At 43.0% G+C, this 26,757-nt stretch overlaps 1 protein-coding gene across 1 annotated transcript; it reads left to right on the plus strand.

Annotated features, from left to right (window-relative positions):
- LOC115399068 (canalicular multispecific organic anion transporter 1-like) lies at positions 1 to 25,802 on the plus strand. The gene is given in 23 exon segments (XM_030106237.1): positions 1 to 63; positions 234 to 359; positions 454 to 600; positions 691 to 775; positions 890 to 956; positions 1,045 to 1,171; positions 1,668 to 1,844; positions 2,084 to 2,251; positions 4,026 to 4,209; positions 4,445 to 4,580; positions 4,677 to 4,779; positions 4,883 to 5,056; positions 5,058 to 5,103; positions 8,767 to 8,921; positions 9,859 to 10,014; positions 10,113 to 10,312; positions 10,411 to 10,561; positions 10,705 to 10,806; positions 11,061 to 11,204; positions 11,988 to 12,146; positions 12,223 to 12,389; positions 19,231 to 19,425; positions 25,533 to 25,802. Coding segments are annotated over 23 exon segments (3,159 nt in total). The 5' UTR covers positions 1 to 6; the 3' UTR covers positions 25,666 to 25,802.
- Positions 25,803 to 26,757: the final 955 nt, after the last annotated feature.

The raw sequence follows: 26,757 nt of genomic DNA on the forward strand, positions 1-26,757 counted from the left end.
GAAAACATGAAGTTTAAAGATGACAGACTAAAAATCATGAATGAAATGCTCAATGGGATCAAGGTGAGTGCCCTTATGTGAAACTGCAACGTCATTATCAGACTAACCACCAAAGATATATTGGCCCTCGTTCCCTGGCTGAGATAGTAATAATGCTCTGTTCTGTAAGTCTGACTCCATCGCCATACCACTTGTGATCATGTTCTTGTGTTTATCTCCCAATTACTCGCCAGATCCTCAAGCTGTATGCATGGGAGCCATCTTTCCAGGCTCAAGCGGAAGGCATCCGGGAGAAAGAATTGAAAGTCATGACGAAAGTTTCCTACCTGTTATCTGTCGGCACCTGTGCTCCAGCTCTTGTGAGTCATATCGATAGGACACGATGGCAGCAGTTTATCAGAGGTGATATTTTGCCAATCTATTTTTGACAATCTTTTTTTCTTTTCTTAACAGGTTTCTGAGGTCTCATTTGCTGTGTTTGTGGGCGTCAGTCCAGTCAACGTGTTAACACCAGAGAAAGCTTTCACCTCAATTTCCCTCTTCAACATCCTCCGATTCCCCCTGGCCATGCTGCCCATGATTATTGCTTCTATTGTGCAAGTAAGAGAGGGACAAAAGACTGGACATTCACAAATTGTGAACCTGTGAAAATACTCGTCTTCACCTGATATATATTTTTTTAAATCTCAGACCACAGTGTCAAAGAAGCGCCTGGAGAAGTTCCTGTCAGGCGAGGACATTGAAGCTGGCGCTGTGCAACACAACTCTAGTTTCAGTATGTTATCCTTCAGTATTCATTCCTGAGCCATGAGGTTTATTTATCCTCCAAAAAAAAAAAACAGCTTGGCTCTTTATTTATACATCTGTGTCCTTTCCTTCTGTCTTTCAGAAACTGCTGTCAGTGTATGTGATGGTACCTTTGCTTGGGAAAGAGATGCTGAACCTCTACTGAAAAAGTATATCTACATACAAACATGCAGCATATTAATTTTACAGAATGTACTGTCCAGTCCTGAAAATACTGATTCTGGGTGTGTTTTGCAGCGTGTCTTTGGAAATCAAACCTGGTCAGTTAGTGGCAGTGGTGGGAGCTGTCGGCTCAGGGAAGTCCTCTCTCATCTCAGCCCTCTTGGGAGAGATGCACAGCACCAAAGGCTTCATCAACATCCAGGTGACACTTCTGACTCGACAAGTCACATAGTGGCAAATTTAACATGCACACAATCTTTGAAGGGTTAATTAAAATAAATGTTAATGACTCAGAGCAATTTAAGGATTGTGCTGTGAACATATTTCAGTAAAATTAGTTAACTTTATTATTGTAGAATTTCAATGGGATTTACAGTGATTTTGCACTAGTATAAAAAGATTGATCAATTTGACTCTTGGTTATAAAAAGAGTGATTTAAAAGTGTGATATGTCATTTAAAATAGAGACTTCACATCATTTTGCTGTTTTTTCAGCTGGTCAGTCACCCCATCACAAAGACAGCTTAGCTGAACATGTGTTTTTGTTTTTTTGAAGCACAGTATGAAGCTTTTCATAGGTGTGCCCAGAAAGGTTTTAGCAAGTACACGTTTTGGGCTGATCAGTAACTTTTATTAATCTTCAGCTTTAATAACACGTGTTGTGAAAAGAGTCCGACTCATCTCGTGCTTCTGTTCAGGGCTCTATTACATATGTGCCTCAACAAGCCTGGACCCAAAACGCCACCTTGAGGGATAATGTCCTGTTTGGCTCTCCCAACGACGAAAGAAGGTTCAAAGAAGTCATAAAGGCTTGTGCCCTTGAACCCGACTTGGAGCTGCTGCCTGGAGGGGCCCTCACTGAAATTGGAGAGAAAGTGAGTGTTTCATATTGAAAGGATTTGAATGTGATATTTAATGCTTCCTATCTGGCCATTTGAGAAAATCCAGACCAATAAATGTGTACTAATGTGAGCTAATATTGAAAATAAATGTAGTTCTGGTGGAGATGGCAAAACTGCCATTTTGAAGCATTATGTCAAATATCTAAACACACACAACGTGCTTGTGCTTCCTTTGTAAAAACGTGACTTTCCTCCCGCTCTTCTGTTCTCAGGGTATCAACCTCTCCGGAGGGCAGAAGCAACGTGTGAGCTTGGCCAGGGCCGCTTACAGTCAGGCTGATGTATATCTGTTAGACGATCCTCTCTCTGCGGTGGACGCACATGTAGGAAAGCACCTCTTTGAAAATGTTATTGGTCCCAATGGAATACTCCAGAACAAGGTTTGGGTTTTATGCATTCAGTATAAACTATAAATGTTTAGAGGTGTCCCTAACTAAGAATTTCCATAGTCGAATCTGATTCGTCCGATCCTGCCAATAGTGATTGCACTAATAAGAATAAGAAGAAGAAGAATAAGAAGAAGAAGAAGAAGAAGAAGAAGAAGAATAAGAAGAAGAAGAATAAGAAGAAGAAGAAGAAGAAGAAGAAGAAGAAGAAGAAGAAGAAGAAGAAGAAGAAGAAGAAGAATAAGAATAAGAATAAGAATAAGAATAAGAATAAGAAGAAGAAGAAGAATAAGAATAAGAATAAGAATAAGAATAAGAATAAGAATAAGAATAAGAATAAGAATAAGAATAAGAAGAAGAAGAAGAAGAAGAAGAAGAAGAATAAGAAGAAGAATAAGAAGAATAAGAAGAATAAGAAGAATAAGAAGAAGAAGAAGAAGAAGAAGAAGAAGAAGAAGAAGAAGAAGAAGAAGAAGAAGAAGAAGAAGAAGAAGAAGAAGAAGAAGAAGAAGAAGAAGAAGAAGAAGAAGAAGAAGAAGAAGAAGAAGAAGAAGAAGAAGAAGAAGAAGAAGAAGAAGAAGAAGAAGAAGAAGAAGAAGAAGAAGAAGAAGAAGAAGAAGAAGAAGAAGAAGAAGAAGAAGAAGAAGAAGAAGAAGAAGAAGAAGAAGAAGAAGAAGAAGAAACAGCGCAGGCAGGTAAAACAACACTTATTTTTTTCCTACACACTGAAACACAGACTGGAACAAAGTGTCGGTAACTCTAAACATCAAACAAATGAAGTATAGTTCAAATGACCAGAACCAAACCCTCTTCTAACAAACGGGCTAAAGCATGTAATTTATTTATATCTATAATCTCTGCAGATAAGCTCACATTTTTTGGCTAAACAATTTCTCACATTATCTGCTCAAATTAAATGAAATCGGCTTAATTGCACTGTGTCAGTCCGTTTCGCAGGGCAACATCCATGCAAAAACAAACACTAAATTAAATAGAATTAGCCTTTTAGATAAGTAAAAATAATAATATAATAATAACCTAAAATATTACAATTAACGAAATAAAAGTCAGCATTAAATATGAGAATTGAGTAACAGAACCGTCTTTTATTAGCCCAATTATCTGGCTACTTACCCGTTTAAGGTGGAAAGCCATGTTGTTGTGGAGTGATATGAAAGGACACAACTTGCATTTGACTTTTTTTGGATCATCTTTGACTTGGTCTGAAGTTCTGTTTTTTTTTCCGACATTGTGAGCCTTTCAAAGTTAAGCCAAATCACCACAGAGATGCTGCTCTGTGATGGAGCTCTGCACAAAATGGGATTGTGCCACTCACCATGGTGGTTCATTCACAAACACTAAATAGATAGAATATTGAATAAAACTACAAGTTAAGTAATTTTTCCCACAGTATATTTGATAGGCTAACATGTATATCAAATAGGCTTTATATCATGTTTATTTCGAAAAAAAACAAGCAATTCTATGTAAAATCAGTCATTCAGCACCCCCATACAGCTGTAATGGAATGGTCCTCGTTTAATAACCACATTTTTTCGATGCTTCGACTGCGTGATTGGCAGTCGAATCAGGCCCCTTCGAACAAATCATCCAATCGTCAACTATCTGAGGACACCCCTATAAATGTTTATAATCCTGATAAAGTTAAGGGAATATAGGATAAGACTGATTTCTCAGTATGTTTATGAGTATTATTCATGTTGTTAGATATATGTTTTTCTCTTCAGTGTGTCTTTGTCTGTTGCAGACTCGTATCCTGGTGACTCACGGAGTGAGCTTTTTGCCTCATGTTGATGAAATAGTGGTCTTGGTGGACGGTGTCGTTTCAGAGATCGGGTCCTACAGCAGCCTCCGCGCCAGCGGAGGGGCTTTCTCAGAGTTTCTTGACACATATGCCAAAGAGCAAAGAACTCAAACCCGTTCAGAGTCAGGTAATTACAGCCTTCCTGTCACAGCAGGAGAACTAACAGAGCAAATTACTGCTCGTTCACTGTTCAGTTAGGTCTGATGTCACGTGAACATCTGGAATGCACTTTTAGCCAGAGGATGATGCACTTGGCTTTTTGTCACATTTTGCCTAAAAGCTCGGACAGAACGTTTTTCATGATGAGTTCATGATGCTTGTGCTGTGTATATGTGAGACAGCCTCTGTATTTTTTTTTTCAGACCATAGCCAGAATATGGAAGACTTAGAGCTCCTGCCCGACAGTGAAGACACTGACCTCGATGCTCCTTTGGAGGATGTGGTTTCTTCTACTTTGAAGAGAGAAAATAGTATTCGCCGCAGCCAGCGTAACAGCAGGTTGGAGTACAGCCGAGTGGTGCCCTGCACAAAGCTGTTGTGCTTTTTCATGCACAGTAAATTGAGAGTTTTAACATTCTTTTTTTTTTCTCCTAGCATCAGACGACAGAAAAACAGTTCTATAAGGAAAACAGAAAACGATGATGACTTGAAGAAAGGCCAGAAGCTGAAAGAGAAGGAAGCTATGGAAACAGGATGGGTATATTAGGATTCGACTATGATGAAACAGTAATTTATTTACATGGATCAATTTTGCAAAGTTAGGTTTTTAATAACAAATGTATTCTCTTCTTGATGTCTAGGTGAAGTTGTCAGTATTCCTCCAGTACCTGCGAGCCGTGGGGTGGGAATACACCGCCGTAGCTGCACTGGTTTACTTCATTGGGAATGTCGCTTTTGTTGGCCAGAACCTTTGGCTCAGTGAGTGGACCAAAGATGCAGTGGTTTACGCAAACAAGACATACCACTTCATCGCTGAGAGATTTGAGAGTGGGAGTGTTTGGAGCTCTGGGAGTGGCTCAGGGTAATTATACATTCATTTCTTAAATATATTAGTCATATATATATATATATATATATATATATATATATATGTGTGTGTGTGTGTGTGTATATATATATATACATTTGTTTTTTTATGTTCAGTCTTTCCTTTTATGTGCAAAAGCCTTCTTTCTCAGAAGAAACAACCATTGACTGGAGTTATCAGCAGGTGCATCATGTGTCTGTTTTTTTCTGTCAACTCTCTGATGGACAAACCTCATGCTTGTTGATTGATTCCGGCCCCTGGGATCCTAGTTTAGATAAGAGCGAGCACAGACAGAAGATGGGTAGATGGATGCAGTCATGGTCAAAATGTGTTTGTTTTTGTTTATTTAGATTTCAGATAACCCAGTATCACTTTAAACAATGAACAAAGCACAATATTATCACCCTAAACCTCTGATCATATCACAGTAAAGAAACTGTTGGCAGCTTCTTCTGTACCATTTGAGGCTTGTCAGCGCTGGTGGTTTTGCTTGCCCATATGTCAAATGCCAGCAGGCAAAGTTGGCTTGCAAAGTGTCAGGTGTTCAATTTAGCCTCATGTTTTAAATTTAGGACAAGCAACAACTTTTCGTGGCGTGAACCGAATCATTCTTCTTTTCTGTCAAAGCTATTAAATAGCTGTTTGAAAACAGTCTCGAGAGACTGTACATGTCAGTGAGTTATACAAGAGGACTGGCTGGTGCACATGTCAAGCTTCATGAGAGACAGGTATTTAATATTTGTCTCTCATAAATCTTGACATCTGCTCGGGATCGGTGCAGATTAAATTGTTGTGCAAGATTTGTGAAACGTCACATGATGCATTGTTGCTAACAGGTGGGATCTTGAAGCTCACACCAAGCAACAGGACAAGTCCTGTGTTCACTGGATGAGTTAAAGTGGACGATTATGCTATTTTTCAGTCAGGTCACATAAGTCACAGAAGCCCAAAAACATAGTATATAAGTTTGTTTGCCCCAAATTCATCTTATGTTCGAAGTTTGAGCAGTCTAAGAAGTGGCTCTGAGGAGGAGCCCTCCTCTGAACAGCCTGATTTTCACGGGATGCACTTGAATGCATCTGGCCACTACCACTCTCTTCCACAAGGGGGGGGGGGGGGGGGGGGGGGGGGGGGGGGCAGTCAGAGGCACATCCCCTCCACCTTTTCAGCTTGAGTTACAGTGCAATACGTTTTTTTTTTTCCAATTCAGGAAGAACTTAAATTTCACTCTGGTTCATTTCAAGTCCCAATTTATAATTTACTGTTCCATAACGGACTCATTTTAATTTCATTTTGTGAAAAAAACAAACAAAAAAGTTTGCCTTTTTTTGCTTCACTATGAATTCAGACAAAACATTAGTAAATGTATTCTATTTTATTTGGATGTTTGAGACTTCCAAATACTTCTAAAGTTTATCAAGCAAGTTACAGCCACCTTGCTCTTGTAAATTAACATTACCTGTGACTGATGATTCTGTCAACATCGACTCATTTGAAATGACTTTTTTCTGTAATAAACATATGGCTATAGCCAAAGTGGCTATTCTGCTATATGTATATAACTGAAAAAACACCAAAACAGTTCGGTTGTCAGGATGGGAAGCAGGGAAACAGCAGTTTTTGATTATTACATAAGTACAGAAAGCTTACCTGGTGAATTTGGTGAGGTTGTTGCAGTTCTTTGAGCTGCTCCAGAACACAGACACAGTCTGGGTCAGACACTAGAAAACACACAGGTCCCTGCATTAGGAGGCGAAATATCGCAGTTCCACTGTGCAAATGCTGGACAGACAGTTTTTTGATTTGCGTGCATCATATAAGTTTTTCAGAAATGGGTAACAGTACAAAAAACTCATAAACAGGCTGAAGTCACCTCTGTCTGTGGTCCGTGGCAGCGGAGCGGCGCTGTCTGGTGAAAGACTGGGATTTCCGGTTCACCTTAAGATTGTCGTTTTGTCGAGACAACGCGGAAAAATAAGTCGAATTCTCGATAAACCACTGGAATTAACTCGTTATCACGGCAAAGCGGAAGAAATAAAAAAATTATTGAACTATGTCCTTGTATGGCTTCCGTACTTTTTTCTTCTTCTTCTTCTTCTTGGAGCGACCTGGCGCACTTCCGTTGTGGATTGAATTTGCAGCATTTTTCTCTTGCAGGTGTTTTCTGTGATTGCAGCATTTTTCTCTTGCAGCGTTTTTTTTTTCTTACAGCATTTTTTTCTTGCATGTGTTTTCTGTGTTTGCAGCGCGTTTGCACCTGTCGGCCACCGTAATATTTCCTTAAAAGTGGAGTGCGCAATTGAGGGAGGTGACTGAATTTTTCACTTCTGGGGGATCATACAGAGGCTCTGGGAGGTAATATGACTGTAAAGACATTTTTTTAAAGTGAATTTTGCATAATATGACTCCTTTAAAAGCAGTGAGCCTTATAGCTCCTGTCCTGAGTTTCTGTTCGTTTCCAATGTATGTATCATTTTTTTAACAGAGCTTAAATGTGTCAGTCTGGTTCGATACTAAAATGTAATATTAGCATAAAGCAATATAAACATTTATTTATGAGCCCCGCCTTCGTCTCATAGACCCCCGTGCTATCCGAAAAAGCGCTGGTCAACTTCAGTCAATAGACTTTGAGCTTCCGTGTTGTCGCGCTGTCAATCAAAGTGTGAACGCAACCAGAGAGCACGAGCACTCGCCCAGGCAGAGGTGAGTTAGCTACGCAGCAGCGACCCCGCTTACCTCGGATATATCCACTGTCTGCTGAACATCCACCGTAAACAGCTAAACATGTAGGATGCTGTAGGACTCAGAGGCTCTCATTTCCACAAGACAGATAACGCGCGTGCACAATTAAAGGGGCGTGGCTTGGTCGCTCATGAAAGCAGAGGGAGGGGGAACCTAGCTGGATTAAAAAAAACCTCTCTCTTTCAAAACTCCGGACTCGAGCTTTAAAGCTGAAGTCTGGTTTGAAACCTGGAGAGAAAGGATAAAGTCTGTCTGAAGATGAAGAATGCCCAGGAATGAAAACAGCCTCCTGTAGAGCCACGGCTATGTGCACTATTGTTATAAAGTGACCTATTCACGTGTATTTATTTTACACATCATTGATTCGTCAATAACTCCAGATGCGACTGTACATTTACTGCCCTTTACGTTCCCACAACACAGTTCAGCCCACGCTGTACACGACATAGCAGATCGAAGCAAATACACACTGCATGAGAACTTAGTTACAACAGCTCCTTTCCTGCTCCGCTTCTTGTATTTTAAATCTTACATCACTTATCTTGTCTTCTGGCTGAAATGTGCAGCTAAAAGCTGCTAAAAGTGGCAAGAGACATTTTCACAGTTGCATACGAAGTGTGCCTAACACAGCAGTAGTTAAAAACATTTTTAACCTCATTTAACTCATGAGAATATGTGAAACATAACAAAGCCAAAAGTATATTTAGTGTTCCTTTACTAGTTGTTCTATCTCAGATGCATGTTATCAGTATTTTTTTTTTTCTTTATTTTTTTCACCAGTACTGGCTGTATCGATATCATGATGCCTGGTTTTACAGCACAAGTCAGATTGTGCTGTTTAGCATTTTTGAAAGTAAAAATTCGGTGTTGTTTTTTTGCATTGCCAATAACTGTGCCAATATGACTGTTTTGCAGGTTTGTTTGTGTTCCTCGGCGCGGTGATTCTGGTCAATGCTAGCATCGCTGCATCCCGTATCCTGCATGAACGGCTGCTCAAAAACATAATGCGGGTTCCCATGATTTTCTTTGAGATGACTCCAATTGGAATAGTGGTGAATCGCTTTGCAAAGGTTTGGTTTAAGTGTTTTCTTCTTTGTTTGTGTGTGTTTGTTTCAATGATTAGGAGCTGTTTGTGTATTTTTTTTTAATTTTATTTAACCTTTATTTAACCAGGAAGGTCCCATTGAGATTAAAAATCTCTTTTTCAAGGGAATCCTGGGGGCTACAAAGTTTACAATTACAATAAACAGTGTTATAAATTACAAGTAAAATTAAGAAAAACAATTGCACGTAAAAGATGCTGTCTCAAGTTCTCTCAGCCTTGTTTCAAAAGAGCTCAAGGGAATGAGTTCAGTCAGTTTGCAGTGCTTTTGCAGCTTGTTCCCAGTATATGGAGCTGAATACGCAAAAGCTCTTCTTCCAAGTTCTGTGCGGGCAAATGGAACATAAAGTAACAGATAATCATTTGAGGGCAGACATTGAGATCCAGCATTTCTATGTGTGATTAAGTCGCAGATGTAGGATGTGTGACAGACCAAGCATGGCCTTGTAAATGAAAGTGTAGCGATGTCCATGACTCGTAGTGGACAAGGACGGCCATCCCACACGACAGTACACGTCACAGTGATGGGTCTCGGCTTTACAGTTCGTTCTAAATCTTAGAGAGGCATAATAAAGACTGTCTATCTATCTTGCGAAGGCATTGAGCAGAAGCATTTGTTAACAAAATGGTTGTTTAATTGTTGATTTTGTGGCTCCCAATGAACTGACAAGAACAAAAAGAACACATGCAGAGGCAAAGCCTTTAAAGCATTTTGAACTTCAACTCTTCTTTGTGTGTCGTTTGTCTTTTCTGTTCAAAGTCCCCTTCAGTGTTTTAACTATGTTCTTGTCCAGCAAGGAAGTGACAGTGTTACTGGAGGACAGCTTGTCATCAGACAGTAGATTCTGAGAGAGCATTGGAACTCGTTAGCTGAAGAACTCATCATATCAGCATTGGTCTTGCAGGACATTTTCACCATCGATGAAGCTATTCCGAATTCCTTGCGCTCCTGGATCCTCTGTCTGCTGGGTGTGCTGGGGACACTTTTTGTCATCTGTCTGGCCACTCCTCTCTTTGCCATCGTCCTTGTCCCTCTATCTATAATCTACTACTTTGTACAGGTAGGTCGAATGAGACAAGAAAATGAAATCTTTATGAATCTTTCAAACATTCATGATTCATGATTTTTTTGTGGGGGTGGGATGTTTTCTACATTTAGCGCTTCTATGTTGCTTCTTCAAGACAGCAACGTCGGCTGGACTCTGTGTCTCGCTCTCCAATATACTCCCATTTCGGAGAGACGGTGTCGGGTCTGATGGTGATCAGAGCCTACAATCATCAAGAGCGGTTTCTTAAACACAATGAAATCACTATTGATGAAAATGTCAAGAGTGTCTATCCGTGGATAGTGTCAAACAGGTTAGATATTAAACACACAGCAAACTCATCTCTACCGTATGTTAAATTTCCAGTGTTTTCCTGTATGATGCCTTATATTTGCATGTTTGTTTGCACAGATGGTTGGCTATCCGTCTGGAGTTCCTTGGAAACCTGGTGGTGTTTTTTGCCTGTTTGTTTGCTGTTATTTCCAGAGATTCTATAGACAGTGGCATTGTTGGCCTGTCTATATCCTATGCACTTAATGAGAGTCACCTGTTCACCCACACTGTTATTAAACACACTGCAGAACATATTGAATGCTACTGGAAGTAATTACAGTGACACTGATTGAGCTGTTTATTCTCCCAGAGGTAATGATATTGTACACTGCTGCGAGCAATAAATCTCCTGTGGGGGCTTTGTTGATGCAGATAACGCAGACCCTGAACTTGCTGGTGAAGATGACCTCTGAACTGGTGACTAACATTGAGGCTGTCAAGAGAGTGAGTGAATACATCGAGATTGAGAATGAGGTATGTTGAAGCAAGGACGGATTACGGGAGCATTCTATGCACCTGCTCGATCTTTATCTGGCTCTGTTTAATTGTATATAATACACCCTTCAGATTTTGAATTGGCCTTTTAGGATCACGTGGTGATATTATCATGTAGTCGTTACATGCAGCTTTTGTGGACACTTTGATACAGAATAGAAAGAGGTTCTATGAGTTATACTGACAGCTTCTGCACCGTCACACATCAATCCTGTGTGTCTTTGTTTCCACAGGCTGAGTGGGTGACTGACACTCGGCCGCCGAAGGACTGGCCAGAGGCTGGAAGGCTCCAGTTTGAAAACTACAAAGTCCATTACCGACCTGGATTAGACCTGGTGCTGCATGGAATCACTTGTGATATTGGCAGCACTGAGAAGGTGTGTGTGTGTGTGTGTGTGTGTGTGTGTGTTCTTGTACAAGGTGGTACCCAGAAGTTTCCGGAATTTGGTCATAAAATAATAATAATAATGAGTTTCGACTTCTGGCCGTCAGATATGCTACAGGTAAGCCTCGTGCATATCTGTGAGAAATCTGAGCTCCCAGAGTTACACAGGTGTGTGTGTGTGTGTGTGTGTGCGACTAAAGAACACTGGTTTCAGAAATAAAAAGAAAATAGTTCTCTTACCAAACTACCTTCAGAGCTCAACTACGGGCTGAAAGGTCTCTACTGGAACTTTTTTTAATGATGGTAAAATCAGCCCTCCTAAATGAAAACGCTTGTATCTTTGATTCTTTACTTTCTTTCATCATATTTCAGCTGTTGCCTTTGATCTTTGCAGACGTTTGATTGACTGTAATTTGGTCTCAGTTGCCCCTTTGCAGCATTCCTGACTGAAGTCACAAGTTATTTATTGTATTTTCTGAGAGCAAGCTTTAAATCTTCCCTGTGCTTCAGCATCGCACAGCCACTGATAAAAATCCACAAGGGAACAGTATATGCGCTGAGTCTTTCAAAGCTCAATCAGCATCCCCTCACAGCGCAGCTGTTTGTAACCATCATGAGCGCCGTGCTTTCAAATAACCTACCGCAGTTTGTTTGGTAGACTCATGCTGATATTGTGGCTTTTTCTAGACTCGCACATGCTCATTAGCTGCACTCAGATTAAATCCCTTGTTTTTAAATCAGATTTTAATTGCTGTTTCCCCTCACTCGTATTCAGATTGGTATAGTGGGCCGCACTGGAGCTGGAAAGTCAAGTCTGATGAACTGCCTGTTTAGAATTATCGAGGCTGCTGAAGGTCGCATCCTCATCAATGGTAAAGACATTGCCAAACTGGGGCTGCACGACTTGAGATCTAACCTCACGATCATACCACAGGTAGGCGTGCAACAATTTTAGACAGAGCATTTGAGCTTTGAAAGAAATGACAACTAAAACAAGTCTGTTGACTCAGGACCCAGTCTTGTTCTGTGGAACGCTGAGGATGAACCTGGACCCGTTTGACAAATTCAGTGACGGAGACGTCTGGAAAGTGCTTGAGCTCTCTCATCTGAAGGACTCTGCAGCTGGGCTGAAGGAAGGACCGCAACATAAAGTTTCTGAAGGGGGAGAGAACCTCAGGTGAGCATAAAAATAACAAAGAAACTACCTCGCTCATATAATCTCCTGATATACAGTATATAATATCTAAGTTGGCCATATGATACCCCATCTCACAGAATCAATAATGTGTAGCCCTTGTTTACTCATAGAATTAATTGAGTGGGCTTTGGGTTCGTTTTCAGCGTACTCACGTACTTTCAAACATTTTAGCTTTACCTTCTCTCTAATGAATTGGATCTAAACTGTAGGTTTAAAATTGGCACTAAATACTAATATTGACCCCACTAATCAATTAGCAAGAATTAACGTCAAACACAAGGTAAAGTGAAAAATGAATAACAAATTTAATTAGAAAACTAGACAAAAATAATATAAAATAAATAAAACACTTAGTAGTTTTAGGTCACAATAAGCACAGTAAACAGCTTCCCCAAACAGATGAATCCCCCCACTCCAGGCAGTTCAAATGCAAGGGCAATTACTGGCTTATAAACTAATTCTAAGCCGGCACAACAACCTACGATGCAGGCCTGTGTCGATGCTTGTGGGCGTTGAGACCAAAAAAACCACAAGGAGGTCGCTTCACTCAGAGAGCTAAAACAAAATTAATTACAGTACCTTGTGAAAGCGTATCCAAAAGACTCGGCCGAGAAAAAGATGTACTTGGTTCCGCAGGGGCAAATCCGGGCTCAGGAAGCAGCACAGCACTATGACGATGACTCTCCGGGTCCTCCGTCAGGCACAGGTTCAGGAAACGGCAGTCACAATGGCAATGGTCCTCATGGTCCTCCGTCTCGTTGTCTAGTCGGCAACAATCCTCCACGAACTCCCTGGACCCACCAAGTCGGTGAAAACGGCAGCTCACGGTCTCTTTAGCTTAGCTTAGCTGTGTTAGGCAGCCTCCGTGCTAACTAGCAAGTCATAAAGCAGCAAAACACCGTCCTGAAGCTTCGTGTTGAAACTACACAGGGTTCTTCCACTTTAGTCCATCAGTCTCAAAAGCAGCCTTGCCCAGCCTTAGCAAAAGCACACTTGATCCAAGAAATGTCCAAAAAGTAAGCTAGCACATTTGTCTTGCAGCTGTCCCTCGTGCATGCTGAACTGGATTCCTCCAGTTTGGTCCTGTTGGTCTTCACACCCAGGATCCTGTGTTACCTTCACTGACCGTCTCATAATGGGAAAAACACATTTCACAGATACTATTCTATAAATGAAATATTATTTAACAATCACAATTTTTAAACTTGTACATATATTTATTAAACACTTTACCATGAGCTTGACTTTTATGAAACAAATGAATTTGTGGTTTTTATTTAACTTGTACTTTAGTGTTTCACTACATATTTATACGGGTTACAAATGCCTTCTCCACCAGTAAAACATTACACACTTCCAACTCTCATTGAATTTAGCCTCTCAGGACTTCCAGTCAGACGCAGACATGGCAGCAGCATAAAAAAGCAGCTCCCAACACTGATATCCAAAAAAGGCCCTAAAAACCTGTTCAGTTGGAAATATGACGATTTTAATGAGATAGAGGAACAAGGGGCGATGAGTAAGAGCAGAGGAAGAAATAGGAAGCTGACTAAAAACAAGTATTTTACTTTTGAGAAAGATAATGAGCCACTGAAGCTAGCTGGTGAGTTAGTCGAGCACGCTTCAGAACCGGATGAGTTAGCCCAGGAGCCAGGCGACGCAGCTAAAGGCAAACCAGCGGAGCAACCAAGCCAAGAGGAAGTATGGCTAACCTGGAAACAATTCTTCAAGAAATATCAGAATTTCGCCATGAAAACTTGGAAAACTTTCAAGAAATCAAGGAAGATATCAAGAAGGCTAACAGCAGGACTGATGACGTAGAGGGACGGATCGTGGATACAGAGGAGAGCACCCACAACCTCGAAGAAGCTACGCTGGAGCTCTTGAAGCTTCAGAAGCAGATTGAGATCAGAATGACAGACCTGGGAGGCCGCTTGAGGAGGGATAATGTCCGGATCCACAGAGTGAAGCGGGGAGCAGAGGGGAACGTGCAGGCGATGGTTGTTTTCATTGAGAATGTCCTCCAGGAGAAGCTGGAGTTGCCTCCATCCTTTAATCTCAAGACTGAAAGAGCGCACCATGCCGTAGTCTCACAGCCTCCTAAGGACGCTCCGCTGAGGTCCATTGTGATAAAGCTGCTAAGCTTCAGGAGTAAAGAAGAGCTTATCAAAATAGCGTGGCAGAAAAAAGGGCTTCGAGTATGAGGGGAGGAAGGTATTTCTGGACCACGATTATGTGCCTGAGGTTCTGAGACGACGCAAAGAATACACTGAAGCAAAAAAGGTGCTCAGAGACAACATATGCTTCCAAACGCCTTTCCCAGCGAAACTTCGGGTGTTTTATGATCGAGAGACAAGGATTTACAATATGGCGAAGGAGGCTACGAAGGACATGGCAATTCATTCGAATTGTCTGAATCCATTGAGGCAGGCTGCTTACCAATACGGCTAGTTGGACCTCGGCTTGCTTTCACTTGGTGTGATTTAGTGGCAGAGCTGTGGGATACTCACATCACCATCAACTGCTGCTGCAGCTGCTGCACTTGCTGCTTTAACATCTGCACCTCACTGTCTGTCTCTGTCTCCATACATTGTTTTAATGGTTTTGACTGTGTAATTTTGTGTGGTTGTTTTGTTGTTAGCTCAGCTAACTGGGAGTGCAGCTCTTTAATCTCAGCTTTTAACTCTTGAACTTCCACTCCTCTGTTCTTGTTGTCTTCATGAACTCTGACTGGTCGTACTGCTGTATTTAGTTTGTTCATTTCATATTCTTCAGTTTCATATTCTTCCTCCTCTTTGATCTCATTCATCAGCTTTAAGAAGGTAGGTGGCTTTTCTCTCCTTTCTGTGAGCCTAAGCTGCAACAACATAAGGTCAGACTCAGCAGCACCTCTCATAAGCTGGTCAATCCTGGTGCGATCTGCTCTGTGGCTAGGAAGGCCTCCCCTTTGCACAACTTTGGTCAATAAATGTTCCAATATTCTCAAAAAGTCAGACAACTTTTTTTATGTTGTTGATGCAAACTCCAGAATGCAAAGTACAAGTCTTCTCCTGACTCAGGAGTCCCAAACGCATTTTCAAGAGCTTCCAGATATTCTTCAGCACCTGCTTCAGGTTCATTCAAATGCACTGATTGAATTATTTCAAATGCAGGGCCCTTAAGACTCGCAACGATCCTTTTACGCTTTTCTCTGTCAGAACAGTCACACTTTTCAAACATAAGTCAGGCCTGTTCAAGCTAATGTTCAAGGTTTTCTTCACCTGCAGGTGTAGGAAGTTTCCCCGAGAACATGTGCAGGTGACGAAAAGCAGTGTTCTCATTAGTAGGTCTTAGGGTTTTTCCTAATAAATCTACTACTGCTTGGATTATGGATTCAGGTGAACGTCTCTGTGAACCCCCCGATAGCAGCACACATACATCATCAGCTGTTTTTCCCTCATCTTTCATCAATTTCTGAAGTTTGGTTGAGATCCTGCAGGGCTTTCTGACTGAACAAGGAGAACTTTCCACTTGGAGTCTCCATGTGAGGGTACCAAGTAGGGAGAAATCCGTTGTGGGTCCACCTTATGTTGGCACTCACAGAGCACAATGTTGGTGTTTGTCTCATCATCTAGTTGAGTATCTCTCACTCTGATGCTTCCAAAAGTTTTCACTGACTGTGTAACCTCTTCAATGTCAGCTATTTCAGCAGTAGATGGAACATCACATCACAACAACACAAAAGCATGCACTGGGTTTATGCTAACATCACTATACCAATCTGTAAACTTAGCTCGCAACTGGGCTTCTTTCTGATCAGTCATTTTGCCAAATGCTGACTTCACAAATACATTTTTTTTAAATGGGGCTAAAATATGAATTTGGGGAAAATCCCGGACAACCCCCAATTATGTAGAGCTTCTTCAAGTCCGTTGATATGTCAGCACCCCAAATCTTAACTTTATCCCCTTTGTTTGGATTTTTAAATCAGTCAAAGTTCTGTACAAAAACATTCTTACATTTATTAAACACAATTATATTGGCAATAATCTGATCGAAGAAAGAAGGGGGAAAAAACAATAAAACGTAAACAGAAGACTCTTTGATTTACAACCAGATGTGGTAACCATAGACTGTACATAGAAGTGATAACCCAAAAAAAAAAAAAAAAACACATACTGTTGCCTCATGACACTCACAGGCTCTTAAGAATGGACAGGCAATAAAATTAACCAGTTCCCCAAACAAAAGCAATTTAAATCACAAAAGTTTTATCCCTGAACAGTTGTAAATGGTGGGCCCACAGTATGTTAAACATCAGCTGGTGATTAAACAAAACAAAACAAAACCCTGTTGCAGGCCTGAATGATGCTGGGACACATGGGAGCCAAAAAAAAATGTAGAGGCCATTTATCAGCTCGTGAGAATGAGAGGTTGCAGTACTCACTTTTGAAGAGTCAGTAGTTAGTGTCAGTGTCCTTGTTTTCACCTCCAGAGAGCTTGGAGTGGAGATGTTGGCTGCAGAAGCATAAGATGAATAGGAGAGATTTTCACCGTGGGAATCTTGCTGATTCCCTCGCTGCCAGAGGAGCTACCAGGCTTTTTCGGTCACCTGGAGCGCTGTCTGGGTTGCTCTCTGTAGTTAGCCGAAGCAGTTAGCATCGCATGCTAACTCAGCAGCGAAGTCCTCTCTGGATGTCTGTTCAAAAGTTTCCAGGATGCTGCAGTCTGTTTCACTGTAGCAGCGGAAGCGTGGCCACTTTTCAGCCCAGTGTCCTTGGGTTGAAGTCGTGTTTTTTCCCCTTAAAGTTCTCCGTGAGTCTCCGCGGTGGAGCATCACCTGCTCGGTCAGCACCTCATGAGAGGTTGCAGTACTCACTTTAGTACTCACTGGGGTGCAGGATGCAGGTGGAAGAGCGAGGCTAAAGCCAGGTTTACACTTGCATGATTCTGTGGCACGCATTGCCACGAATCGAGTCGCAAACGGTTGCAAACCACTCGTAAAGTGGTGTGAAATGTGCATAAACCCGTCGGGACTGCGTGCCATGTCGGGAGGAGAATTTTGAAATGTTCAAAATTTTGGTCACGACAAATTGTTCACGTTCACGTTGGTCACGTCCAACTGTTCGTGAATTCCTTGTGAACGCGTCGGGACAATGCGGGAGAATACGTGCCAGTCGTGGCCACCGGCGAGTACCCGGAAAAGGGCCCCATGCGGGGGATTTTCGACCCACTGTCGTTGCAGCATCAAGTGTAGCGTCTTTAATTTGTCATTGAAACTGACTGATGTCAGCCGTCCGTCGGGGCCCCCTTCAGCTCGGGGCCCTTTGCAGAGCCTTTTCTGCTGCTCTTCAACACAGAGCAGCTGCAGGTACAGGATCTTCTCTTCTCCGCAATGACGGTGTCTCTGGCATTCAGCATGTTGTCTGTTCCACAGCAAATCCAAAAATGACCCAGGGTTGGGGAAGCCCCCTTTTTACCACGTCGTGCCGGAGCGGGAAGCTCTTAAACTATGCGCAAACTATGCGTGAATTTGCCGTGAATGCGTCGTGTCAGTTCGCGACACTGACGGGCGCATTCGTGAACTGTCCGTGAACTGTGCGCCAACTGTCCGTGAACTGGTCATGAACTGTGCGTGAACTAGTCGTGAACAGTGCGGGAATCTGCCGGTTCGTGACTCTAGATTGGCACACCTTGCCACGACAACATCGTGGCAAAAAGTCGTGCAAGTGTAAACCTGGCTTAAGATTGTAATAACAGTGGATGAATGGGAAAAGATTAACACATTACAGTGGAAAACAACCTGTTCTCTGTCTTGGAGGGAACTTGGGTGAAAGAACACCACAAGATTTTTCAGAACGCCAGCACAATCCAAGTATCAAGATACTAAGTGTTGGAGGCAGTGTGGAGCTGAGGGAGCTGGACATGGCCTCTTGTTCTGGAGTCGTCCCTCCATAGCCAGGTATCAGCAGGAGCTTCAGAAGGCAATGGATAAAGTACTGAAGGTCAATCTCCCACTCATGTTTGAGATTTTATATTTGGGAAAAATGGAAATGGTTCCTTCTGGATTTGGGGATAGATATATCTTTAGAATAATGCTGATTGCAGCCAAAAAACAATTACCAGGAAATGGTTGAAGACAGAGGTGCCTAAATTAGAAGATTGGGTTGATATCATACATGATACATATGTGATGGAAAAGTTAACTTTATTTGTGAGACTGGAGGAGGATAAATTTAATAGAAACTGGAAAAAATGGATAGAATATATGAAAAAAATTAGGTCAGACTTCATCTGATATCTGTATCTGTGAAAATCCCCAAATTCAGAGCTACAGCAGTTAAGTGTTTTTGTTTAGTTTATTTTATTCACTGCACTGGTAACAGAGTTTGGTTTATTGTTAAATCTCTACCAGTATAGGTTGGACATGTTTTTTATCAAAACACAGTTACGTATAGTTTTTGTTTTGTTGGAGTAAGGGTGAGGAGGATGAAAAAAAAAAGTTGAAATAAATGATGTGGTTTATTGTTAACCTCCTGGTAGTAAAGGGGAGAGATAAGAGAAATATGAAAATTGTTTTGGTCGGAGACATGTCTATGTTCTTCTTTGGTTCTATTTATATGATTATATTTTATTAAAAAAAAAAAAAGAAGAAGGAAAAAGTCCATTGTGCACCAGTTACATGCTGAATGTTTTTCTTTAAAGTTTAATTAAAAAAAAAAAAGAAAAGAAAAGAATTTAGCCTCTTAGATTTTTTGGGGGCATTTTTGTTGTAAAACAAATTATTTTAAAAAAATGACATCATCATCATCATCATCATCATCTTCAATCTCTTTTCTAGTGTTGGACAGAGGCAGATGTTGTGTCTTTCTCAAGCATTGCTGAGAAAGTCCCGCATCCTCATCCTGGACGAGGATACGGCGGCCGTCGACCTGGAGACAGACAATCTGATTCAGAACACCATCCATAAAGAGTTTTCCAGCTGCACCGTTCAGACCATTGTCCACCGTCTGCACAGTATCATGGACAGCTCCAGGTATGTTCACGATCCTCAAAATGGAGTGCCGATCTCTTCCAAATGTATATTTTAACGGATCATGTAAAGCACAATATATATGTTTATTAGTGCTGTCAATTTTAATCGCGATTAATCCATTGAGGTCTGCCAGTTGGGTCAAAGAAAAGAACTAGAGGATAATAGTGTTTTTTCCTGACATTGGGACTGATTTATGAGGATTAGATTCTTCATTGCAATTAATCTCAACTTTAAAAAAGTTAATTGTTGACAGTTCTCCATGAATTAATCACGATTAATTGCGATCAATGCGATTAAATTGCGATCAATGTGATTAAAACTGACAGCACTAATGTTTATATTTATTGACTTCTGAAAATCTCTCATCGGCTTGAAAAAGAAAGTTACGAATGTCACTACGATTCTTTGAATCCCGGATGACCGCCAGAGGCGGTGCTTAAAGCACTGGAATATTCCCTTTGCGCATGCTTAGTTCGAATATGTATACCAACAACGTCACTCGTGACCCCTGGGTGACCCAGGAACTGCTATAAGCCCAGGCTCAGCTCCTACGGAATCTTCTCATGTGACCACGAGGATTCCGAGTGACAGAGTGCTCTGGCCGTCATCCGGGATTCATAGAACTGTAGTTACATTCATAACTTTCGTTCTATTTGATCCCTACTGACCGCCAGAGGTGGTGCTTAAAGCACTGGAATGACATATGCAGGGACGGCTGGTATAAATGGGCTAGCAGGGCTAAGCCCTCCCAGCATAAAAGGACGGCTAATAAAAAAAATATGAGAAAATTATTTTTCAAATAACTTACATCAGATTGTTTTAAGTTTAGATAAAACCAAAGGTAGCAACAAAACCAATCAGTCAAAAGGAAAACGAATGTGGCAGTGTGGGGATTCTCTCTCTCCTCTCTCTCTCTCTCTCTCTCTCCTCGCCTGCCTGTGGTGCATGCAGGTGTAGCTGGTTGACTAATCAGCTGGGAGGGCTACTTAAGCTGCAGTCTCTCCTCTGTGTCATATCCGTGCACTTTTAAGTGTCTCTTGGCATGGCAGAGGTGATCGGCAGAAGCGATCAGCCTTACCTGGGTTTGCTGATTGGCGTTTCTGTGTGATGCAAGTCTGTTCTCCACACTGACTGTGGTAAGGTCTCTCTCTCCTGCTCGTAGCCTTATAGCGCATGCTTTCGCATGCTTTCTCCTGGCTAACCCGCTTGTGGTCGCAGGTAGCGTGCAGCTCCGCCGTTGTGCCCTCAGCCTCTCTCTTCATGCCTGGGTGGGTGTGTCTGCAGCCTGGTACAGGTATGCATGCTCCCATGTATGTTCGGGTATAGTAGCTAGCAGGATAATGCTGGGGACATTTCCTCAGGTGCAGGTGATTTAAATCCACGCGCTGCTGACGTCGTGGCCAGACGTCGGACGGCTGCTGCTTTGTTTCCACTGGACTTTTACGGCTTGGGCCGGCTGTGCTCTCACCGGGTTCAACCTCCCGCCCGGACCAGCCTGTCCAGCCTGGCTGTCCGGATCGGCATACGTGAACGAAAGTAATTCCCTGGGTGCAAGTCCCAGGGTGGCGTTGTCGGTCTTACTAATTGAAGTGTCTCCCGCTTCCGCTTGCCACACATAGAATATCTCTAAATTGGCTGATTTTTTTACAGCCCCAGCAGATACATTCATTTCATTCTTGTAAGTGATTGACAAGTGTCATGTCCCGCCCCTGTGGTTTACTGAGCATTTTGGGCTAACTTCAGTTAGCCCACAGCCACTGACTTTTGACCAATGGCGGCGAATTAACGCAGCGGTGCTGCCATTTGTGCCAGAGTTGGGAAGGAGGGAGAAAAAGTTCAGCTATGGGGGGTGTTGGCATGAACGAGGTGGACTATTTGCGTTGGATAATCCAATTATTTGGACCGATTGAATGCACTTGCCATGCTGTCTATTGAGACGGACTTCATCCCACAATTACCAGACTTCAATGACATGGTGGTTAACCTGTTTGCGTCCCAGAAAGGCCGTCGATGTGAGCTTCTTTTCAAATAAGGTAGGCCCATGTTTACCTTTTAAAGGAGTGTGACACCTTGTTTTTGCTGAGGTTATCTGTTGTACTGAAGGCGTGTTTGGCACTACATGTCACCAAACAGTTGTAATAAGACAGTTGCAGCAGGCTATCTGTGGGCAGCAGTTGAAGTTGGGTTGGAACACGTCTGTAGTGCGTAAATGTGTGTGTGCGAGACAGAGTTGATGTAGAGCACTAAAAGAATATAGTGTACCTGTAATTGATGTAACTGTGTATCATAAGTGATGTTGCTTTTGCAACTCTGTTAACTATTTAATCTGTATTATGCAGGAATTTGTTAGCCCACCCAACAAATTTCACCACCAGCTGCCACTGGACATATGCTAACTTGGTCACGAGAAATCCCAGAAACCAACCTCGCTGAGAAGCCTCTGCAAGGCCCAGTACCACACGCAGTGGATGCGAACGCACAACGGGTAACCTGTAGAACCTGGAGAAGGTGCCAGGCGTTGTCCAGACGGCGGCAGCACATAGCTCGTTCAGTGGCACCCCCTTCAGGGCGACCCATGATGTGGACACCGCCTTGGAGGAATGTCAGTGCACATCCTTGTGCAGAGGCCGGCCTGCGGCCTGAATGGCAAATGGTGTCCAACACCCAGTGGGACAGGCGCTGCCTGGAGAGAGCAGCACCCTTACTAGGGGCTCCGTAGTAGACAACCGGCTGGTCAGATGTCCGCACATCTGCATAGCCGCCATGTACAAAGCGCATTGTGCCGTCACCAGCGCACAAAAGCGCTTCCACTGGCAGTGTCCAAGCCAACACTCACCACATGGCAACCGCCACCGTGGGGTCCAATAGCAGGGGAAGCAGCACATGCAGCCTACAACCCACAACTGGCCAACGGTAGCCCTGCCGATATCAGCGAGGCTCGTGCTGACAAGCTGAATGAGGAGCGCACGAATATTGCACTGTCCAGGAGGGGGAACAGCTGCCCAGCAGTCCCCTCTTCCATCAGCCCCCATAGTACGCCCCCGCTCTGGCGCTGCACCCCCTGCTGTTGGGGGGTGCAGCGCAAATCATCGGGCAAGCAGCTCAAAGAGCCATCCCCAGGCGGAGTGCTCAGCACCCTCCTGCTCCGTCCGCCTCCCTCGTAGTGCCACCCGCCTTAAACGGTGGGTGCACACAAGGGCAATGCAAAAAGCCGGGGGGGAGGGCGTACACTGCCCGCACAGTGGACGGGGTACTACCAAGCGCCACACAGCAGCCAGAAAGTAAGAGGACAATATTGATGCAGCAAACTAAGGGAAGGGGGAAGGGGGCATATGCCGCCTGTACAGCAAATGCCAACCATCGGCCAGGGTCCCAGTTAAGGTCACGTCCATGAGAGGGAATGGCCACCCAGCAGGTCCCTCCTCCAACAGTCTCCATAAGGCCACCACCCGACAGAAGCAGGGTGTGCTCCACACACCAGCAAAATCAACTGAACAACACTGATGCTGTAAGCTGCAGAAAGGGGGCGTAAGCCGCCTGCACAGCAAATGCAGAACACCAGACAGTCCAGGAATGGAGGCCCGACGGCTCCCTCCCCCTTCTACCATAGTGCTACCCAACAACCAGGGTGGGTGCGAGCAACAGGTCAAAACAATGGTGGTGCGATAAGCTGAGGGATGCTACAGCCGGCCCCACATCGGGCATACTATCCAGGCCAGACTCAGTCGCCATACATGGCTGCCAGAGTCCAACCCCCCGACCCTCTGAGAGGGGGGGCTGAGAGACAGGCAACTGCCCCAAAGAGGAGGCCCCCTGGCCACCTCCAGCAGCAGAAGAGACCTGCACCAGCCCAGCTGCCCTCTATGCATAGGGCATGTAGCTACAGTCCATGCACGGGGTGTCCGACAGCACCTCCCTGAGGTGAATAGGACCAAGGCAAGTGGCACAGTGGCAGTGTTAATTTTGTCAACAAAAACTTAAACGAAAACTATTCATTGACGACCCTTCATTCCGTGACTAATTTGTGACTAGAACGTAAATTTAACAAGTAATGACAACAAAAACTAAAACCATGCACGCCGGTGTACAAGGAGGCTGTGCCTCCTGCCCACAACACGCATCACTGATTAGACGCTCAGCCGAGCTACATGCTAGCGGCCGTATGCTACCACCCACCATGTTCCTCGCCCACTGCGGTGGCCGCGGCGGCGGCGGTGTCGGCGGCCCCCCCCCCCGTCTGCCTGGTAGCAGCGGCGTCACTCGCCGGAGCGGCTGTACACGCAACAGATCAGCAAGAAACGCAGTGGGTGGTGGAAGAGGAGGCTGAGCCTCTTACACCGCAACACACATCACTGACTAGCTGCTTGGTCGAGCTAGCGACAGCATGCTATCACCCGCCTGCCCCTGTCAGTCGCGGCGGCGGGGGCAGGGGGCACAGCCTTTGGAGGGCATCAGCAGCTCCGACCTACACAGTCACAAAGCTCCCAGCGATGGTGCGTCATGATGCCGCACAGGCACGTCCCGTAAGGTGTATACGAAGTGAACGCGAAAAGTAAAAAGGAGCCGAGCCTGGGCAGAGACCCGAACTTATAGCAGTTCCTGGGTCACCCAGGGGTCACGAGTGACGTTGTTGGTGTACATACTCGAAGTGCACCTGCGCAAAGGGAACATTCCAGTGCTTTAAGCACCGCCTCTGACAGTCAATAGGGATGAAATAATAGAACATGATGCCAGCACACATAAAATACCAACTGTTATTAAAGCTCGTGTCCGGAGTTTTGAAAGAGAGAGGTTTTTTTCCGCCCTCCCACTGCTTTCATGAGCGACCAAGCCACGCCCCTTTAATAGTGCATGCGAATTATCTGTCGGGTGAAAATGAGAGCCTCCAAGTCCTACAGCATCCTACATGTTTAGCTGTTTACGGTGGATGTTCAGCAGACAGTGGATATATCCGAGGTAAGCGGGCCGGCTGCTGTGTTGCGAACTCACCTCTGCCTGGGCGAGCGGCCGTGCTCTCTGGCTGCGCGCACATGTTGACTGACAGCACGAGAATGCGGAAGCTCGAACTCTATTGGCTGACGCTGACCGGCGCTTTTTCGGATAACATGGGGGTCTATGAGACGAAGGCGGGGCTCATAAATAAATTTTTATATTGCTTTATGCTAATATTATATTGTAGTATCGAACCAGACTAACACATTTAAGCTCAGTTGAAAAATGATACATGCGTTGGAAATGATCGGAAACTCCGGACACGAGCTTTAAGTGACGAAACAAAACTAAACCTAAAAACCTCAACAGTGTATTTCATCCTTTTGCTGTTGTAAAAACCCAAACATTTATGGCCAAGAAATGGACAAGATAGAAAACGTCTTAAAATAACACAATGGAAAAAACTGAATAAATGGAAACACGTTCAGCATACATATCATTCAGCAAGAAAAAAAAATCTCCTTTGAGTGTTTTAGCACTATCTTACTTTTTATTTTAGCTTCAAACATGGCTTTACCAGTTGCTTGAAATACATGTATGTTGTAGGTTTTTTGTTTTTATTGATGCATTTCAAAAAAACGGCACCTAAAAAGAGTTATCAAGAAACCCTTCATCTTTTTCAACTATGGCACCAGTATGAATTTATTTTGTTTGAGATATTTTTGTCTTTTTATTTACATTGTCTGTAGAGCCTTTTTATCTGTTTGTGTTTCAAACAATGGGTGGCTCAGTATCATGTGTCTCAAAGGTTCTGCGACTGCACCTGTGTGCTCCATCACATCACATACATGAAAAGAAATGTGAACCTTCTAACATTAGCGTCACTTTTCATCAATGAGAAAGCAGCTCAAGAAAATAAGAGACTGAGTGAAGAGCACAATGTGTTACTCTATTCCTTATACTATATACAGATATGCACTGTCTATATTGAGAATGCCATTGGTTCGTTACTAGGCTGGGTCTTTCTGTGCCGAGTTTGCATGTTCTGTCAAATCATGCCATTACGCCTCCCATCACATTTCAGATTGTTCATCCCTGTATGAGTCTCCACTGACAGCCAATATGACAACTCAAATAAATTTGTTAATATTTGTGTCTGTGTTCCTCTCTCACAGGGTAATGGTGCTTGACGCAGGTAGAATTGTGGAGTTTGACACCCCGCAGAACCTGCTTTCAAACAAAGGGCATTTCTATGCGATGGCAAAGGATGCTGGAATAACTCAACAAGACAGCTCAACAGTTCTCTAATTTGAACGTACTGATTAGTGAAATCCACGAATTATGTACAGATGATTGTTTACATATTGGTTACTTCTGTGTGTATTATATTTATGGGAAACAATAGCATAAAACCATCATTTGAATGTGCATAATGTATTATGTCAATGCTTAGAGTACTGTCTTTTTTCTGGGTATTGCTAAACATCTGTGGGGAGGTGTAAATTGTTATTTGTTGCTGAAAAATGAAATTAAAAGGTTTTACTCAGAAGGTGAGACATCCTTTGTTGAATTTCTGATCAAGTTTGCGATCCAAATAATGTGTGATGAAATACACAGTTTTATGTGTGCATGCAGACATTGTTCAGTTTGTATGACAACAAATAGAGTATGTGAATCATTAAATACACAAGCGAATATGAACACAAAAAAATAATATAACAATAGTAATAATAAGAAGAAGAATACATTTTATTTTACATTTTATTTCTCACCTTTCTGGACACTCAAGGACGCTTTACAATGAAGATTAAAAACACATTACAAATAAAACGACAGATAATGCAACATAGCGAATTAAAAAGAAAGAGTGAGGTTACAAATTATAGGCAGATTGAAACAGATGAGTTTTGAGTGTGGATATGAATTGAGGGAGAGAATCAATGTTGCGAATGTCTGGTGGGAGAGAGTTCCAGAGTTGGGGAGCAGAGCAGCAGAGGGCACAGAGAGGTGGAGAGAGGAGGAAGACCTGAGGGAGCCTGAGGGGGTGGCAACGTGTATGAGAGCAGATGGGGTGGGGGGGGGTGATGGCTTTAAATGTAAACAGAAGTATCTTAAAAATGATCCAGAATTACAACATAGTTCTACAATGAAGTGCAATCCTTAATATGAACACAGCAAGAACTGAAACGAAAATGAAAAGAGCATAATGAAAGAAAAACTAATAATAAATGTAGATGTCAGTACCATGTTTAAAAAAATAAAAAAGTTCAGGAACATCACATGATTTTTGAAAGACTATTCTTGGAAAGACTTTAGCCACAGATACTTCTGCCTGTTGGTTCAAATGCATCAGTGACTGAGACACCTGTGCTTGAATGTGTGAAAAGGAATTAGACGCCC

Source organism: Salarias fasciatus, chromosome 13, assembly GCF_902148845.1.
Source record: "Salarias fasciatus chromosome 13, fSalaFa1.1, whole genome shotgun sequence".
In the NCBI taxonomy this organism is placed as follows: domain Eukaryota; kingdom Metazoa; phylum Chordata; class Actinopteri; order Blenniiformes; family Blenniidae; genus Salarias; species Salarias fasciatus.